This window comes from Hemicordylus capensis, chromosome 4, assembly GCF_027244095.1.
Source record: "Hemicordylus capensis ecotype Gifberg chromosome 4, rHemCap1.1.pri, whole genome shotgun sequence".
Lineage (NCBI taxonomy): Eukaryota > Metazoa > Chordata > Lepidosauria > Squamata > Cordylidae > Hemicordylus > Hemicordylus capensis.
The window spans coordinates 63662123-63682827 of record NC_069660.1 but is presented as its reverse complement, the minus strand read 5'-3'; the positions used below and the strand labels follow the sequence as shown (position 1 = coordinate 63682827).

The 20705-nt window shown below is 44.7% G+C and overlaps 1 protein-coding gene across 10 annotated transcripts in view; it reads right to left on the bottom strand.

Moving 5' to 3' along the window:
• The window catches only part of PLXNA2 (plexin A2), a 615006-nt gene that overhangs the window by 135173 nt on the left and 459128 nt on the right, over positions 1-20705 (bottom strand). For all 10 annotated transcript variants that reach the window (XM_053244546.1, XM_053244547.1, XM_053244555.1 and 7 more), the window contains 2 exons: positions 11265-11401; positions 899-1066 (listed from right to left, as the gene is read on the bottom strand). In XM_053244546.1, coding sequence (XP_053100521.1) covers positions 899-1066; positions 11265-11401 — 305 coding nt within the window. The remainder of the gene's footprint in view (positions 1-898; positions 1067-11264; positions 11402-20705) is intronic.

The window sequence follows — 20705 nt, the reverse complement described above, 5'->3', positions numbered from 1 at the left end:
GTCTGTCTCATTTTACCATTCAAACATCTTTAGCTTTCAAGGACACTGAAGGAATTTGTAGAAATTATTCTGGAAAATGTATGAAGATGGAACTGCTCTGCTTTTGAACATAGTTCTCTTTAAGTGCAGGAGCTGTTCAATGGTGGAACAGTCTGCTTTGCATAGTGGTGGGTTGCACTCCACACAAAAGCAAGAAATGTTTTATTGCCCTGAGGTTCATGGCTTAAGCCACCAAACAGGGGCGGAGCCACCATTGTGCAAACAAGTTCAAAGAACCTGGGCTGCCAATGAAAAGGGCCGCCAAAGCCCAAACGGGGGCGTGACTCGGGCTCCGGAAGAGCCCCAAGTGAACCCCCCCCACCCACACCTGGGCTCCAGAGATCCCCAAGCAAGTTCTCCCCTGTCCTTTTCAGGCAGCACATGCTGCCTGATAGCATGTATTTCACTTTCTCTCCCTCACTGGAGGGAGAGAACGGGAAATACATGCTGTCTCAGAAGGGAGAGAAAGGGAAATACATGCTGTGAAATGACAGGGGGAGAGCTTGCTCAGGCTCTCCGGAGCCCGAGCCATGCCCCCGTGCGCGTGACATCACACGAGATATTGCTAGAGGGACCGCTGGGCAGGGCCCGACCCTGGCCGCCATTCGGCTGGCTCCGTGCCTGCCATGAGGCCTTATTCTCCAAATAACTGTTAGAAAACTCTTTTAGCTCCTTGCCCTCAAGCAAAAGAGAATTCACTGTGTACAGCACACACCTTGAAAAACCATGTGGCTTTGAATCAATATTTCCAAAATCGCAACAAGCTAGGATAGTTTTAACCAACAATTAGGTCTAGAATATTAACTATGTTCTGATAAAAACAACATATCCCTCTGGTGCGACTTCCTGCTCAAGTTACCTGGCTATGCTCCATTCAGGCTCAATGCGTTGAACTTTGGGGTCATCAATGTATTCAAACTGCAACATACTCTCTAGCTTTGCCCGATCCACACTGACTGAGATGTGCACAGAGCCCAGGCCATGAGTAGAAGGGGCAGAAACGCAAACAATCTCGTTCATGGACCTCCTGTAAGAGAGAAAGGAGCAGAAGAATTTTTAACAAGTAAGCAGGCAAAGACAATTCTGTTAATAGTCACTAAATTATCTAAGTGAACCCAAGAGAATATAAATTCATTGGGATTGCTCTGAGATAAAAGAACGACAACCTTTGGGTAAGATGTGGTAGCTACTTAATAGATGTAGTAACTTGATAGCACTGGATCTATGATGCCAAAGCATGAGCATCTTCCCAAGTATTTTGTGAGTGGTTTAAGGCACTACCAACATGCTGTCCAATTTCACTCACTTCTGCACTCAATTGGCAGGTTCGCTGTAACATTTATACTGAGACCTGTATAGGGTTTTCAATCTGTTGTTGCCAAGATCCAGCTCAAACATTCAGGAACATGTGGTAGAGTCCTAACTGTGCAGCCTCAGAGTACATAAAGGGAATTGTTTATTTGAAAGAATTCTCATGCCAAAATCTCTGTACTCACAAGACAGGTAGAGGGCTGACCAAACCATTATTTTTTTAATGTGTGTTGGACGGTGTGTGTGTGTGTGTGTGTGAGAGAGAGAGAGAGAAACGGGACATGACTTCCAGGTACATATCTCTTTCCTCTGACAGGTTTTCGGAAAATACAAAGCAGCCTCAGTTGACTGCAGATCTGAGCAAAGGGATGGCCAGGGAAGGAGATGCTTAACTCTGTCCCTTCCTTTCATTAGTCCACTCAAAATCAACCCCCAGCGGCTTTAAGCCCTATAGCTGCTTTAAACCTGGATTGCCCCATGCTGCTGATATCAGAAACACCTGCCATCACTGTTACAGCATTTCCCTCTTCAGACAAATGCTGCTGTAACTATAAACGGCACAGTGAGAGGGTTGAGTGACTGGCGGGGCAGGACTTCTGGACCCACCTTTGGTGCTGTAGTAGTGTATGGTGCCTTTTAGAAAAATATATGAACAGGTCTATGAAAAGGAAGTAATTTGTATGCCCGTTGTATTTTTATGAAACTGTTTTTATTCACTGCCATTCTGAGTTGTTCCCAGAAAAAGCAAAAGGCAGTTCCTGCTCTGAGAACTCACAGTGGTGGTGGCGGCGATGATGATGGTGGCGGACAAAGGAAGGAAAAAGGGAAGAGGAAAAAGGGAAGGCTAGCAAACCACAGCGAAAGGGAGAGGAATAAAAGGGGGAAAGGTGAAGAAGGAAGCCTGTGAGAAGAGCTATATTCCTGGGCATTTGGATGACTTCTATTTGAAGTATTTACTGTCCAGCCTTGATGACGACCTAATGAGCAAAATGGCAAGGTACTGTTATATCATTTGCAACATCCGCTTAGGTTTTCAATAAAGTTTTGCTTTCTCTTTTCCGTGTTTCCTGCTTTACGATTGTAATGGAGGGTGCTCTCCTCTCTTTGGCTTTCAGTAAGATCTATCTGGAGTTCACCCCAACTGTCTTAATTTTAACCTGTCAATATTGCGTTACAATCTGTCTGATTTATTATGCTGAGTTTTTTGTAAGTATGTATGTTTTACTAAGTATTGGTCTATGACCGCAATAAAGGATGACTGACTGAGAAGACCTATATATGGCCAAAACAAGTGGCTGCAGGCTGGGCCTCAGAAAGAGCCAATTCCTCTTAGAGCACAGTGATTCTCAGTCATTCTCTGCCATGTCCATCTACCTAGTAATGGCCTCTTGGAAGTACAGGCATTTCAGACTTCAGAGAAGCCTGCTTAGCCCTCATGCAAGATCCAAAGCGACACATCACTGCTGGCAAAGAGTTACTGCAAGCTCCCTGTGATCAGTTAATTAGCTTTCCACGCTATTACCATGTCGTCATGGTGAATCTCCCCACTCCTCCGATCAGAGGCAAGAGAATAGAAGGAAGCTGTAATTATAGTGAATCTCATTAGAAACTGCTTCATCTAATCAGTCTCCCTGCACATCATGAGTACATGCCAAGTTCATCACCTACAAACCATGCAGTTAAAAAAGCAAGCAAGCAAAGAAACAGGCCATGTTATGACCTTGTATGGAAGACAGGAGTAAAACAGTACAGTGTTTTAGGGCAAGGTTTGTTTACTGGGTGTCTAAATATAACTATATATTTAGATGGATTATTGTGCTGGACTGCATCTGGCCTCAAAGGCAATAATTTCTAAAGTTTCCTTTGATTTTTCATTGAGAAACATACTCAATAAAATATGCACCACTATAAAACAATGAGTTGATTACTAGGATTGCTCCTCGTCTAATCTTAGTCGCAGAGCTGTAAAGTTCAGTCATGTTCTCGAAACCTTGAGATGAAATGGGCAAGTTGTTGGGCTTTTCAACATTTCAGGGCCCGAATTGGTCAGATGATTAACAGAACCTCTAGTTTCCACCTCCTGTTTTCAAAAGTACCAAATAGTGGGAGGGTTACAGAATTGGAAGAGCACAGGGCTTTGCTCTTCATAGCAGAATATTCCCTACTTTTGCTTAATATGTTTCTGGCACCTGCCTCCTGAAACACCCCTCAGGACTAGAATATCTGCAAGGTTTTTTGACATTTCCAAGAACTTTAAACCTGTTCTTTTTTCCCTCCAGCCTGGTGGATTTTTTTAAATTTTTTTTTTAAATCCCACTAGACTATTGGTGTTTAGGAGCTGAAAAGAACAACTAGCCGAAACAGTGTTGCACATGGCTTTGAAGTACTGCTGAGCGATTATTTTATAATGGATTCTTTACAAATATTTATTGCATTTATTGTGTTTTCAAGGGTTTGCTTTAAATTGTTGTATATGTTATTGTTTTATAGTTTCTAGCTGCCTGTGAGACTTTTGCAAAGCAATCAAAGAAGTCAGCAAGAGTGTGAACGAGAAACTGCATAGGTCTGGATTTGGTTTGTTTGTTTTTAATCAAGCCAATGAACGGTGGTTGGTTAGGCTGAGGAGATGTGTCTGGGAGAGCAGAAAAGCAGGGATGGAGTGGGGGCAGCAATATCACAGGTAGCGGGCAGAGGGAGGTATGGCGGTGGGAGTTGGGCAGGCCGTTACAGGGGGAAACAGTCCAGGCAATTGAGGCCTGTTCCTTTTTCCAGCTCTTCTCCCAACCCTCTGACCCCAGGGAGCTCTGAGAACACTCCCTTGAGGATTAGGGTGTTGCTGCTGAATGCCAGGTCAGTCAATGCTAAAACATCTCTCATCCACGATTTGATTGTGGATGAGCATGCTGACCTGGTATGTGTGACGGAGACCTGGTTGGATGAGCTGGGTGGGGTTGGTCTCTCTCAGCTCTGTCCTCCAGGTTTCCAGATCGTGCAACAGCCCCGCCTCGAAGGTTGCGGAGGGTGTTTTGCAGTCAACTATTGAGAGATCCTCCTCGTTTCCAGATGCCCGGTCAGGCAATCTCAGAATTTCGAGTGTTTGTCCTTGAGGGTGGGCCTCCGAGATAGGCTGGGGATTCTGCTGGTGTACCGACCACCCCGCTGCACTTCAGTCTCCCTGGCGGGGATGGGCTTGGAGGTGGCTTTGGGTTCCCCCAGGCTTATTGTTTTGGGGGATTTCAATGTCCATGCTGAGGCCCCCCCAGTGGGTGCGGCTCAGGATTTCATGGCCTCCATGGCAACCATGGGCCTGTCTCAGTTGGTATTGGGCCCTACCCATGTGGCAGGACATACTCTGGATCTGGCTTTTGCCGACTGGGAAATAAATGATCTGGAGGTGGGGGAATTTGAGACCACTCCCTTGTCATGGACAGATCATCATCTGGTGGGGTTTAGTTTGACTGCTCCGTCTGCCCTCCACAGGGGTGGTGGGCCAATTAGGATGGTCCGCCCCCAGAGGCTTATGGATCCACTTGGATTCCAGACGGCCCTCGGGGAGTTTCCAATGTCCAAAGCTGGTGACCCTGTTGAGGCCCTGGTCGATCTCTGGAATAGAGAGACAGCCCGGGCTGTTGACACGGTTGCTCCTAAAAACCCTCTCCGGCTTGGTGGAGCCCGATTTGCTCCTTGGTTTTCCTCGGAGCTTAGGGTGATGAAACAACTCGGATGACGGCTAAAACGACACTGGAGGAAGAGTCGTGATGACTCCGACCAAACACGGGCTAGAGCCCAGTTTAGGGACTATGCCGTGGCAGTGGGGGCGGCGAAGAAACCTTTTTTCTCCACTTCCATTGCATCTGCTCAGTGCAGACAAACATAGCTGTTTCATGTGGTAAAAACATTGCTCCACACATCCCCCCAGGTAATAGGGGAGGAATCATCCACAGCCCGCTGCGATCAGTTTCTTTGCCACTTTGCAGATAAGGTCACTTGCATCCGTGCCAATTTGGACTCCAGAGTTTTGGCAGTTCAGGCAGATGTGCCTCTGGTCCCATCTGGTCCCATTGTGTTGGATTCTTTTCAGTTGGTGCGGCCTGAGGATGTGGACAAGATCCTGGGCAGTGTGCGGGCGAATCATGTGCTCTTGACCCTTGCCCTTCATGGCTAATAAAAGCTGCCAGGGAGGGGACAGGTAGATGGTTGGAGGTGACTATTATGCCTCATTAAGGGAGGACAGGATGCCACCGTGCCTCAAGGAGGCGGTGGTAAGACCACTACTAAAAAAGCCCTCTCTTGATCCCTCCAACCTGGACAACTAACCTACCCTTTTTGGACAAGGTGATAGAGCATGTAGTGGTGTCCCAGCTGCAGAGGGTCTTGGATGATACGGATTATCTGGACCATTTTCAATCTGGCTTCTGCGCCCTGGGTATGGGACTGAGACTGCCTTGGTTGCTCTACTGGATGACCTACGCCGGGAACTAGACAGGGGGAGTATGTCCCTGTTGGTTCTGCTGGACCTCTCGGCGGCTTTCGATACCATTGACCATGATATCCTTCTGGGCCACCTCTCGAGTATGGGAATCGAAAGTACCCCCCTTTCTTGGGGGGAGGGTCCAGAAGGTGGTGCTGGGAGACTACTGCTTGGTTCCGTGGCCACTGGCATGTGGGGTCCCACAGGGTTTGGTCTGGTCCCCCATGCTGTTTAACATCTACATGAAACTGCTGGGAAAGGTCATCCGGGGACTTGGACTGAGTTGTCAGCAATATGCGGATGACACTCAGCTCTATTTCTCCTTGTCATCTGATTCTAGGGAGGCGGTGGATGTTCTGAATCGGGGGCTGGAGGCCGTGATGGGTTGGACGTGGGCTAATAAACCGAGACTGAATCCAGACAAGATGAAGGTACTGTTGGTCAGTAGGAGAGCCAATCAGGATGAGGAGATTTTACTGGTTCTGGATGGGGTTGCACTCCCCTTGAAGGAGCAAGTACACAGCTTGGGGGTACTACTGGACCCGGCTCTGCTTTTGGAAGCTCAGGTGGAGGCGGTGGCCAGGGGTGGCTTTGCACGGCTTCAGCTAGTGCGCCAGCTGCGTCGCTTTCTCGAGAAGGCAGATCTGGCCACGGTTACCCATGCCTTAGTCACGTCGTGGCTGGATTATTGTAACACACTTTACGTGGGGCTGCCCTTGAAGAATATCCGGAAACTGCAGCTAGTGCAAAATGTGGCAGCTAGGGTTTTATCCAGAGCTGCCTGGTGGGAGCACATCACACCCATCCTGAAAGAGCTGCACTGGCTGCCAGTCCGGTTCTGGGTCCAATTCAAGGTGCTGGTTTTGACCTTTAAAGCCCTTAACGGTTTGGGCCTGGGGTATCTGAGGGACCGCCTGCTCCCAAGGGTTGCTGCCCGCTTAACAAGGTCATCTGAGGGGGCTCTGCTCCGGGTGCCGACAATGAAAGAGGCTCGGCTGTCGTGCATTCGGGACAGGGCCTTCTCTGTTGCTGCCCCCAGACTTTGGAATGTTCTCCCAGTGGCCATTCGCTCCTTGGACTCCATCACAGTTTTTAGAAAGCTTCTTAAATCTTGGCTTTTTACCCAGGCTTTTACATGACTGTTTCTATTGCTGCTTCTGTGTGTTTTTAATCATTTATAGTTTTATGCTTATATTTTATAGTTTTTAGATTAGATTTGTTTTAAATTTTTAGCTTAATATTTTAATTGTCATTTTTATTGTATGTTTTTTAACTTTTGTAAACCGCCTTGGGGTTGTTTTTAATGAAAGGCGGTATATAAATTCAACAATAGATAAAATAAAAATAAAATCAACAGTGTAAAAATAGAAATACATGAACAAATATTATCTGATCTCAGGTGCCCACAATGGGACTCGCTCAGTCACTAAGCCGGCTGAGGGAAGGTCCAGCACTGACCATGCACTGTTTCAAATGTCACAGTACACAATTGTGCTATCTAAGAAGAGCTGTATAAAGAGAACCATCCAAAGAGAGCAATGTTCACATCGGATACATTTTGATCTGCTTTCTAAGCCACCAAATAATGTATACAGTTGGTAAGTTTTGTTTTTCATGATGCTGGTGCAATGGGGCTGACTGTAAGCATATAAGTCAGCAGCTCTAGGTGCCAGTGTTGCCTCCCAGCACCAGTTTCCAAGAGCTCCTAAACAACTCCAGGCTTAAAAAGACATGCGAGAAGCAAAAGCTGTGAAGAAGGAATATCATCTACAGATAACAAATGAAATAGCTGGTAAAATACAAATGAACTCTGTATTGAATAAGATGAGTAAGTACTAAGTTCATAAAATCCTACCCACTGATTAACATGCCATCCCTAATCTACTGCTTCCCAGTCCAGGCATAAAATGGGAGTGCTGGGCTGTTTTATCTCTTCAGAAAGCAGCAGTTCTGATATACAACGTTCTCATTAGCCTCAGTAATGAGTTTGGGGAAAGCTGGTTTTACAGCAAGTAGGAGGAGGAAAGGGGGGAAGCAAGAGGTGTAGTCGTTCCTAATCTCATCAAGTTATCTGCTCCTGGGTTCCAAAAGGGATGTCAAACTGGCAGTTGATCCAGGCAGGGACAATGAACCAAAGGATGGACTCCTAGCTCTCCCCTTCTTGAATAAGGTACCTGAATTTCCTGTGCTTTCTCTTCCATCAGATAGCAGGACCCTAGTGCTTGACCAAGCACTCCATCACTTTTACTGTAGCTAATGCATTCATTTATTACATTTATATTCTGCCTTCCTCCTGTCATGAAACCAAGGTGGTGTAGTTTCCAGGCAACTTCCCATCCAGACACTGACCAGACACAGACATGCTTAGCTCCATCAACCTGTCAACTTAATTTATTTTACATTCTTTTATATATTTTATTTATTTATTTATTTATTTATTCCATTCCATTCCATTCCTATACCACCCTTCCAAAATGGCTGAGGAAGATTTATATTAAAACAAAACTAAAATCAATGAACTATTAAAATTGAAAACTGTAAAAATAACATAAAACCATTATTAAAACAATTAAAATAGTATTTAAACTCCTGGAAAACCAGTCCAAACCTTTACTGTTTAAAAACAGTTTAAAAACCCTGGAAGGCCAGGCCAAACAGATAGGTCTTAAGGGCTCTCCTGAAGGCCAATAATGAACTCAAATTACAGACATCTCCCAGGAGTGCATCCCAAAGCCTAGGAGTAGCTACAGAGAAGTCCCGCCTCTGAGTCACCACCTCTGAGTCGTGTTGTTGGTAACAGAAGATGGACCTCCTCAGATGACCTTAACATGCAGTGAGGATTGTGCAGAAGAAGGCACTCTCTAAGATAACTTGGGCCTAAAGCCATTCAGGGCTTTAAAGGTAATAACCAGCACTTTGTATTTTGCAGCCAGTGTAACTGTTTCAAAACAGGCATAATATGGTCTCTCTGGGTTGCCCCAGAGACCAATCTGACTGCCGCATTTTGAATTAACTGAAGTTTCCGAACTACGTACAAAGGCAGCCCCATGTAGAGCACATTGCAATAGTCAAGCCTGGAGGTTAACAGCTGATGCACCACTGTTTTGAGGTCATCCTCTTCAAGGAATTGATGCAGTTGTTGAATCAGCTGAAGCTGACAGAAAGCACTCCTGGCCATAGTCTCCTCCTGAGACACCAGGGTGAGGCCTGGGTCCAGGAGTACTCCCAAGCTGCATACCTGTTCCTTCTGGTGGAGTGCAATCCCATCCAGCACAGGAAGGTCTAACTCATCCTTCAAATTCTGAGCCCCTACAATGAGCACCTTTATCTTGCTTGGATTCAGTTTCAATTTGTTGTCCCTCATCCATCCCATTACTGGCTGTGTGCAGGCATTTAGGGAATGAATGCCATTTCCTGATGATGAAGATGAAAAGGAGAAGTAGATTTGGGTGTCATCAGCATACTGATAACACCCAGCCCAAATCTCCTGATGACCTCACTCAGTGGTTTCATGTAGATATTGAAAAGCATTGGTGACAGAATGGAGCCTTGAGAGACTCCATATCACAGCTCCTGTTTAGAGGAGCAACTGTCACCAAGCTCCATCATCTGGAATCCACCCGAGAGATAGGAGCAGAACCACTGCAAAGCAATGCCCTCTATCCCCAACTCCCCCAGGAGATCCAGAAGGATACCATGGTTGATGGGATCCATAATAACCAACAGAGTCACACTCCTTCTGTCAATTACCCAGTAAAGGTCATCCATCAGGCCGACCAAGGTTGTCTCAACCCCATAGCCAGCTCTAAAGCCAGTTTGAAATGGGTCTAGATAATCAGTTTCCTCCAAAACCACCTGGAGCTGGTTGACCACCACCCTCTCGATCACCTTGCCCAACCAAGGGAGATTGGAGACTGGCCTATAACTATCCATCGCTGAGGGATCCAGGGAAGGCTTCTTAAGAAGAGGTGTAACTATTGCCTCCTTCAAACATGGAGGCACCCTACCCTCCCTTAGCGATGCATTTATGATATTAACCAGGCCACCTCCAGCAATCTCCCTGCTAGACAGAAGCAGGCAAGTCAGGCAAGGATCCAGAGAACAGGTGGTAGGCTGCATTGCCCCAAGCAGCTTGTTCACATCCTCAGGAGTCACAAAATGAAACTGATCCAATCTAATACTGCAAGAGGGATTGCTGGACACCTCCTTCATAGACCCTGCAAAAGTAGTGGAGTCCAAGTCGGACCGAATACAAGAAATAAGTATAAAAATATAAATATAGAAGTTCATCACAGCAGTTTACAACAGAAACAAATAATAATCAGTCAGTATCATAAAAGACAACACAACTTTTTTTAAAGCAGCAAATCAAATGAGTGAGATAATTTTAAAAAGCAACAGCGCAAGAAAACAATAGCCACTCAACAAATCTCATTCAAGAAGCAGCAGAAGTATTCTGAAATAGAAACACTGTGAAAAGACAACAGGGAGGAGGCTGTGCAGCTCTCCCTTGGAAGAGGGTTCCAGAGCACTCTGGGGTTGCCATTCAGATGTTCTGCTCCTGGTGGAGACCAATCTAGCTTCCACATAAGTTGGAACTTGGAGTAGGGCCAAAGGGGATGATGGGTATTTTAGTCCAACATCATCTGGGGAGTCAAGGTTGGAAACCTCTGGTACAGAGGTTTAAAAGGATACCATGTGCTTTGCACAACAGTGTCTGCCTTAGAGGCACAACTTCTTACACATTTGATCCAGTAAAGTACAAAGATGTGTCCATACTGATCGTCAGTGTAGCATATCATTTTATACAAATCCATAACATCATGGTACATATAATATGTGCCTTTTTCTTTAAACAGTGAAATAACCATTGAAAAATCAATACAGCTGGTTTTAAAAGGAACATATACCAGTAAACGAATGAATGAATGAATGAATGAATAAAACACCCATCACCCAAATAAAAATATTTGTATTATCCAAGTCGTAAGACAGGAAAACAATAACAACTCAGCTTCTTCCTTCATCCTTGTCACTCAGATCTTCTCCCCAAAGTTCAGTTCACTACCAAGAGCCAACCACACCTATAGCCACCACAACAAAACCAGTGTAGATGGAGATGCCTGGCTCTTGTTATTTCAGAATTACATTTTCTCTTGAGACAAGGGGATGGAGAACGCTGAAAGGGATTGTCACAATAACAGCATGTGCTTGGGATTTGGATAGAAGGCAGGATTTTAATATATGAAAATGAATCAACAGATAAAATTAATAAACATTAAATGGGTTCATTGCTATGCAACACTAATCACCATCAGCGACAGGATGGCTTAAGGTGATTAATGAGAGGTCGGGCATTTACAGCTGAAGTCGCTCGAATGCTGCCCATGGAAGCAGAGAAATATTTCAACACATACTCATATGTACACACTAGTCCCCTTACCCATAATATTCGCAGGTCTGGTTACCCAGCAACACCGACACACTACTGCCAGCACCCAGAAAATGGCCAGTGATGGTCACCATAGTCCCTCCTGACTCTGGCCCACGGCTTGGACTCAGGGAGCTCACTGCAGGATTCTTGAGAAGAAGGGGGAAAAGAGAAGAACAAGATAATCAACCATGCTCAGATGCCACTCCATATGAGCATAAAGCACTAAGATGCATCTCTACAGCTGGAGGTTGGCCACAAAGGACCTTTAGCTGAAGGTCTAAAATATAATAAGTAAATATCTCTAGTGCTAAGAGTTTTCTATTTATTTTATTTATTGAATTTATTTACCACCTAATATAAAATCTCAAGGCGGTGTACAAAATTAAAAACATAATACAAAATATAAACAAAATTCATAAAAACATAAAAATCATAATAGATAAAAGCACATTAAAATTTAAAAATTAGATTTCAGTTAAAAGCCTGGGGAAATAGGTACATCTTCAGGGTCCTCCTAAAAACAAAGAGAGAAGGAGATGCTCTTATTTCAGCAGGGAGCGTGTTCCAAAGCCCAGAGGCAGCCACAAAGGAGGCCTGGTCTAGTGCTATTCTAGTGCTAAATTCTTTTGTATAATTGCAGGTTGTTGCTCAGTTACGGGAATCAGAGGCTTAACTCCTCACTGACCTATGAATCACTGCGTGGCTCTGGACTGGTTATTATTTCTCAGTCTAGCCCATTACAGAGTTGTTATGAAGCTAAATTTCTAATCAGACCTCCTAGGAGGCTGCCTGGGATGCAAATCTAACAAATAATTTTAACAAAATGGGTGGCTTTGCGTGATCACCACCAAGTCTGCAAGCTGGAAACTTCTGGTTCCCAGTGAGCACACACTCCTGGTGTCATGCAAACTTGCCAACTGGTGATTGTCATGCAAACTTGCCAACTGGTGATTCATGACCTGTCCATCCAAGATTCTATTGACCTTCTCTGCCCAACTTCAAATCTTGGTTCCAAATAGGTGGAGAAAGTTGGTAGAATCTTGGGTGGATGAGATGGGAACTGCTGGTTGGTGGCTTCTTACAACCAACTCGCCAAGAGCACTCACTTGCTAGGAATGGACTTCCTGGCTTCTGGAGTTGGTGGTGATTGTGTGAAGCTGTCCAATATAACTATTAATATCACTCATAAAGTATGTCTTAATTTCTCAACTGAAGAGTTCTGTAAGGTGTTTCTGTCACCGTTATGCTGTTTAGCTCTTTTGCAGTCAGGTGAATGAAAACAACAGAATCACGTTGTTTAACCAGAAAATATATATAGCTTTGATCATAGCTTTGCAGAATATACTAGCTTTGTGCCACCGGAGGACTGAGAATGCATATGTCTACATAAAGATAGAACTTTTACAAACTCTGTAGAATCTGAGATGAGGTTATTTTAGATAAAGCATTTCTCCCTATGCGGAGGAATTAAAGTCACCTCGTGTGCTCCCAGTTAGTGATGGATGTTTATTTCCACTAAGAGAATCTGATGAAAGCAGGCACTTTTTAAAATTTGTTTTCTGCCCATGAATGTAATCAAATTGTTTCACTAATTCTTCTCCCATTATGGAGCTCATCTGCTATCTGGCAACATCCCAGCTGCATTCCCTGGACACTGCCTTCTTGGTGCTACTGCAGCACACAGAATATGAGAGAGTTCTTTACTGCTCTCAAATCATGGCATTTCCCAGGAGGCATCCTATAAACTGCCATATAAAATCAATTCAGTGGTCAAACTGATCCAGTGCCCTGGATCTAAAAAGTGACCTATGCTGAATGTGTCAGAAATGCTTTTCACAGCTCCAGGGGCTTGAAAGGCATTCAAAGAGGCTATACATGGAAGCATTAGAACAATTGCTTTTTTCCTCCTGATATGAGATTGTCTTAAATTATCTGTACCTGAGTTTTATACTACTTAAGAATGCTTTGGTAGCACAGTAACCTAGACAGGTGACCAAACTAAACACAAACAGGTGCTTATCCCACTTTCTTCCTGGGCTACTGAATAGCATTTCTGTGCCATGATTTCTTCCCTGTCCAAATGAGGATAATAATGCTGACTTCTAGAGCAAAATGATTTGAGATCAATGAATGAACGAAGTGTTAATATTAATTTTAGCAGTGCTTGACAAACAAGCGGAAGGTTGCCGGTTCGAATCCCCGCTGGTACTATATCGGGCAGCAGCGATATAGGAAGTTGCTGAAAGGCATCATCTCATACTGCGTGGGAGGAGGCAATGGTAAACCCCTCCTGTATTGGATCAAAGAAAACCACAGGGCTCTGTGGTCACCAGGAGTTGAAATCGACTTGAGGGCACACTTGACTTTAACATTAAATAGTCCTTAAAATAAGACAGACCTGGAGGTTTTTCTCACTACTGTACCTTGCGGGAGAGGTCATGGAGGGCTGTCTCTCCACACACAATCTCATCCCTGCCACTTACCTGACACAGGATTGGCGCCGCAGCAAGAGTCAGAGCCAGAGAAATAAGTCCTCTGGCATCCCACAATGCACTGCACTAGGAGTGTGGTGCATTGGAGAATCCCCCTGCTGCCGGGCGCTCTTGCCACCCAGCTTTGTGCACGTCTAGACTACGGGCAACCTGGGCATGCACATGACTGGGAAGTGTGGTAGAAGGGCATGCTTGCATCTTTCTACCTCAGTAATAGCCCAGGTAAGATACGTGGGCTAACCAGTGGGGCGACGCACACAAGCAGCCCTACTCAGGTAGGGGTGTGCAAGCCTGGGTAGGGCTGCTTGTATGCATGCCCTCCTGTATTCCTAAAACATTTAAAAGGAAAAGGCAACATTCTAAGCAACTCTAACAATGGGCAGGATGGCCACTGCAGAAACAAGTTGAAGCAACAGATGAATGGGTGGCTTCATGTGGCCTTTGAGACATTTTTTGGTTGTCCATAGTCTTGACTCATTTTGGTTTTTAATACTCCAATGCTCGTGACTTCAGGTATATCAAGCGAATATAAGCAAGAGACTGAGAACTGAGGGGTGGAGGGTAAACAGAAAGCCAATAGTCTTTTAAGAGTTTTATTCATGTAATGACTTTATGGACAGGACAAGATTTTGATGTTTTTCACTTTGGGTATAATCAGTTTCAGAACATAAATATTATAGGTTAAATGCAAACAACACAAGAAACTGCAGGTTTCCATTTTGAAGCTAACGTGCAAAGCAGAATGATTTTTTAAAAAAATATTCACATTGGCCATGGCTTTCTGTTGTCCCCTGGTGCAGAATTGATTTTCCTTAGCCAACAGTCCCCCATCATTTGGCTGTAACAGACAGTGTCCTCCTTGTGTGATTCTCTGGCATTGCTGAGATTTCTACCAATTATTATCCTGAATAACAACCTCTCTGTCACAATTCCAAGAATTCCCGAGCATTTCAGTTACAAACTCTTGCTAATTCTCTCAGAACACTATTTTCCCTCTATGAATTGTGAACACTCAAAAGGATAAACATTTAGTCAGAGATGAAAAGGAGGAAACTACAGAATTTATCTTGCTAGGGGTTACTGACTCTCCTTCACTTCACTTCAGTGTGTGACTCACCTCCTGAATGTGTAAACAAATAGGGTGCTGAAGTGAGTTCAAGGGTTGTCATTCTAGGATAACTGATAATCTAAGAGACAACTAGATGTGATGATGTCAGCCTTGTTTGTGCTTGCTCTGCTCTGCTCCTATATAACAGGGTTGTGCAATCCTGTGCACCTAATTTTAACATCAAAAAGAGTGCTGGTGATTAAAGCTAAACTCTTTCCCACCTTATCTCTCTGTGATCCACCACCTCAACTCCTTTTCTCCCAGCCCAATTCCAACACCAGAAGTGAGCTGGGCTGGGGAAAAGGCGCATGAAGTGACAGAGGGAAGGGAAACAGGGCAGACAAAAGGAAAGTTCAGGCAGTCAATGATTCCGCTCCTGTCACCTGAGCTCCCCTTTTGATGCTAAAATTAGACCTCTCCCACTTTATACATGAGAGGGCAGATACATGACCAAACAAATGTGGCTGCTGACATCACGTCTAGTCCAGCTCTAAAACACACCAACTGAATCTTTTTTGGTTTGGGTATTTGAAAAAATAATTGAGTCTGGGCCTCTCAGAGTGAAACTTTTATTTAAAGTTCCTCTTCATTTGATTACAGTATTTAAGCAGCACCAACAACTTGCCTTTATGAAGTCTATGTTAGTGCCAGCTATGAATGAATGAAAACTATGAATGAATATATATGTGAATGAAAATTATGAATGAATATATATATACAGCTTCAGAGGGCTATAGCTTCAGAGTTGGCACTAACAGAGACTTCATAACAGCAAGTTGTTGGTGCCGCTTAAATACCGTAATCTCTCATACACACACACACACCAGGCAACAAGAGGAAATTATGTGCTAGAAGTTTAATAAACAAGATGCAACAATGCAAAGAATGATAATGTTCAACATATGTTTAACGAGTTGCTGCAAGGTGTTACTCTGAGATTCATCTTCACAATTGCCTCTACCAAGGCACTGGCTGTTACTTAACAAAGTCCAAGATGGTTGCCTTCAATAATTGTTCTTTAATAGCAAGCAGCTTTACAAGGACCAATAAGATGTTCTTTGCCTGTGGCACTAGTGACAATACTGCTTGCAATGCTGAAGAAGCAGCTCTGGGGTGGGTGAGAGTATTATTTTCAGATCACACAGTTTCCATCACAGAATATGATTCTTCCTATTTGACTGTTTAGTGACCTTACCTAAGAGACTGTGGGTGGTATCAGCTCCCTTTTTCAATGAGTTAATGGAAGTGAATCCTACCTGCACTGCAGGCACTATTTGTTAAGCTACTAATTTCAAGCTGTAGATCTTATGCATGCACTGAACATAGTGAGGCTTATGCACAGTGAGCTGTGTTTCTGAGTAAACAGACATAGGGTTGTTTTTACCAGAGGGTAAAATCCTGTTTCCTAGTTTATGCCCCCTTTCAAGAAGACCCACTTCTTTAGCAAACATTTATGTGCCCCCTGCCCTCTGAGTCCTCTTGTCTATTCCTATTAACCAGCTTCTCCTACACTGTCAACCCATAGCAATTGGACAGCTGGGCATTTGTTGAGGATGATCTAGTTCTGGGTTTCCTACACTGAGTAGGGGGTTGGACTAGACGCCCTACAAGACCCCTTCTAACAGTATGGCAAATGCTCCATAGTTGAATCTGTATGTTAGGCCAACATTAGGACAATGCCTGGCAATCCTGCCAATACCCTAGTGAGTCCGTAGGAAGAGATGATGATGTGGGATATTTATAAGATCATTTTAAGGTATCCTCCTAGGTGTCCTCATTCTAACCATAAAGCTAAATCAGTATCATGGTATACTGAGGAGCTGAAAATAATAGAATGGCTAAGGTGATAATGAAACACAAATGAAGGATTTCTTGTGATTTCCACTGAACACAGGCTAGAGTCCATAGACAGATCTTCTATGTGGCAGTTATGGCAGTGAAGATCACCACCACCACCAGCACCGCATCTACTCAGTGTTGTCCAGTAAAGCTATTTAGAGTGGTGCAGGGCTAATTACATATTGGCTTGGTAGATTATAGAGTTGAGCTATAAGTTGCTGGCTGTAACCAAGCTGCAAAGCAATTTGCAGATAAAATTCTATACATCCATGCCAATTTGGTTTCCACAATGATATCAAGATCAGATTTGAATCTCAATCTCAATCTTCCCGGTCAGGTTATTATGGATTTGTTTCGATTTGTGTTGCTTGAGGACATGGATCCACTGATGGATCCTTTAGCCCTCTTCCTGGCCAGTTAAATCTGCCAGAGAGGAACTGAGTGTCTGGATATTGGAGCAGTCATCAGTTCCCTTTGGAAGGGTATAATATCTAATCCATTAGAAACCATAGTTTACCCAATTCTTAAAAACATCCTCCCTAGATCAGGGTGATTTGAGGGACTATTGCCAAGTATTTAACCTTCCATTCTTGCATATCCTGGAGCAGTTGGTAGTATCTCCTGGCTGAAACTAATTACTTAGATTCATTGCAACTGAGGTTCAGGTCTGGCTATAGGACAGAAACTGCCTTGGTTACCCTAATGCATGAGCTATGCCAGGCAAGAAACAAGGGAATGTTGGTTTTCCTGAAACTCTCATCAGCTTTTGAGATAGTAAGGGAGATAGCACACTCCAACACTAGGTAAGAGACTCAGCATTTAGCTGTCTATATATCAGTGCCAGAAGATGGCTATGTACCAGTGCCCAAGATGGGTGAGCTGGAGTGCTTGGTTGCTAATGAAAACATAGATATAGTAGACATAATATAGTGGGCAAAATGGAAACCTGGTGGAGCGATGAGAAACAGTGGAACACTGTTATTTCTGAGTAAAAAATTCTATAGGAGGACAGGGAGGGGAGGATTAGGGTGAGGTAACACTGTATATTAAAGAAGGGATAGAATCCAACAAGCAAGAAAACCTAGGAGGACTGGAGTCCTCCACAGAATCATTTTGGGTGACAATTTGAGGACTGGAAGGAAATGTGTTACTAGAGATGTGCTATCGCCCTCTGGATCAAAATGCTCAGAATGACCTGGAGTTGGAGCAGCAAATCAGAGAGGCGTCAAAGAGAGACAGAGCAGTAATAAAGGGTGACTTCAATTACCCTCACACAGACTGGGCGAATTCACACTTGGATACTGACAGAGAGGTCAAATTTCTAGACATTGTAAATAACTGTCCCTTAAAACCGTTGGTTGTAGAACCAACCAAAAAGAAGGCAACCTTGGACTTAATCCTGAGGAGTGCTCAGAGTTGTGAGATGTCAGAGCTGCAGAACCATTGGGGAATAGTGACCATAGTGTGATACAATTCAGCTTATATGCGAGTGGAGCACTGCCAAGAAAGACCAACACAGACCAACAAGCATGGGCAAGGGCAAGTCTTGCCTCACTAAACTTTTGGAATTCTTTGAGAGTGACAACAGGCATGTGGAGAAGGGTAATCTAGTTGACATAGTATACTTGGACTTTCAAAAAGCTTTTGACAATGTCCCCCACCAACAGCTCATGAGTAAACTTAGCAGTCAGGAGATAAGAGGACAGGTTCATGTGTGGACTGATAACTGGTTGAAGGATAGGGATGTGCAACCCCCCGAACTGGTCCAGTCTGGCATGGGGGGGGCTGTAGCTTTAAGGGCGGGGGTGGTACTTACCTCCCCCCGCTGCTCTTCCCCCTCCGGCGCTGTGTTTTTATCCAAAGTTTCTGGGGCGGCAGCGTTCGTCCCTGCCACCCCTGCCCCCGTCGTTAGCCTGCAAGTGCCGAAGTTAGTAGCACGCATGCGCCCGTTCCGGCGCGCATGCGCACCTGCCGCCGCGCGATGCTCCGCATACGTCACACGTCGATGTGTGACGTATGCGGTGCGCGCGGCGGTGGCGGGTGCGCATGCGCGCCGGAACAGGCGCATGCGTGCTACTAACTTTGGCACTTGCAGGCTAACGACGGGGGCAGGGATGGCAGGGAGGAACGCTGCCGCCCCAGAAACTTTGGATAAAAACACAGCGCCGGAGGGGGAAGAGCAGCGGGGGGGGGTAAGTACCACCCCACGCCCTTAAAGCTACAGCCCCCCTCCGTGCCGAACCGCCGGACCAGCTCGGAACCGGACCGGTTTGGAGGCCTTCAGCATGGCCTCCGAACCGGTTCGGGCACATCCCTATTGAAGGATGCGAAACAGGATCGGAATAAATGGACAGTTTTCACAATGAAGGGAAATAAGAAGTGGAGTCCCCCAGGGATCTATAATGGGACCAATGCTCTTTAACTTGTTCATAAATGAACTAGAAGTTGGAGTAAGCAGCAGCCAAATTTGCAGATTACACTAAACTATTTAGGGTAGTGAAATCCAAAACAGATTGTGAGGAGCTCCAAAAGGATCTCTCCAGACAGGGTGAGTGGGTGGGGCAAATCTGGTTTAATGTAAGCAAGTGTAGTGATGTATATTGGGGCAAAAAAACCCAACTTCACATGTACACTGATGGGTTCTGAGCTGTTGGTAACTGACTAGGAGAGGGATCTTGGGATTGTGCTGGACAGCTCGTTGAAAGTACTGACTCAGTGTAAAAAAGGCAAATTCCATGCTAGGGATCATTAGGAAGAGGATTGAAAATAAAAATCCTAATATTATAATGACTTTATACAAATCCATGGTGTGACCATATTTGGAGTACTGCATGTAGTTCTGGTCACTGTATCTTAAGGAGGACATTGCAGAACCAGAAATAGTGCAGAAGAGGACAAGCAAGGTGATAAGGAGCCTGGACTCCTTCCTTATGAGGCAACGCTACAACATCTGGGGCTTTTTGGCTTGGAAAAGAGGCAACCATGGGGAGACATGATAGAGGTGTATAAAATTATGCATGGAGTAGAGCAAGTGGACAGAGATAATTTTTTTTCTTACAACACTAGAACCAGGGGTCATCCCATGAAACTGAAGACCAGTAAATTTAGGACTGACAAAAGGAGGTACTTTTTCACACAGTGTGTAATTAATCAATGGAATTCTTTGCCACAAGATGTGGTGATGACCACTAGCTTGGATGGCTTATAACAAATTTGTGGAGGACAGGTCTGTCAATGGCTACTAGTCTGGTGTCTATGGACCACCTCCAGCTTCAAAGGCAAGATGCCTTTAAATACCAGATGCAGGAGAGCAACAGCAGGAGGGAGGGCATGCCCTCACCTCTTGCCTTTGGGCTTCTTAAAGGCATCTGGTGGGCCACTGTGTGAAACAAGATGCTGGACTTGATAGGCCTTGGGCCTGATCCAGCAGGGCTATTCTTATGACCATCAACCAGTATATATTTCTGGGAAGACTCTTGCAGCTGGGGCTAGGGGACACCATTTTATGGTGGCTTCTGCTTGGAGGGACAGTCTCAGAAAGTGGTGCTATGAGACAGCAGTTCTTTCCCATGGTCTCTGGCATATGGACTACCACTTTCAGCTCTACCTCTCCAATCCTAGGCAGACAGTGGAAGCTGAAATCTGGAGGCAATTTTGGTCTGGATGAGGGCAAATAAACTGAAACTAATCCAGACAAATGGAGGTGTTGAGGCTTTTCTAGCCTCAGCACCTCCATTTTGTCTACAGACACCCTAGGTGGAGAAGTCTGACCTATTTTGGGTGAGGTTGTATCTTCTCTGAAAGAGCAAGTGTGCAGTTTGGGGATACTTCTGGACCTGGATTTGTTCCTGGATGCCTAGATGACTGCTGGTTTCAATCTTCAAAGTCCTTTATGACCAGGAAAACAAACTACTCTTAAGGACCACCTTTCCCCATATCAACCCACCCTGTCACTGAGATCTGCAACTGAGTTCCTATTCTCTGGACTTTCATTAGCAGAGATCTGTCTGA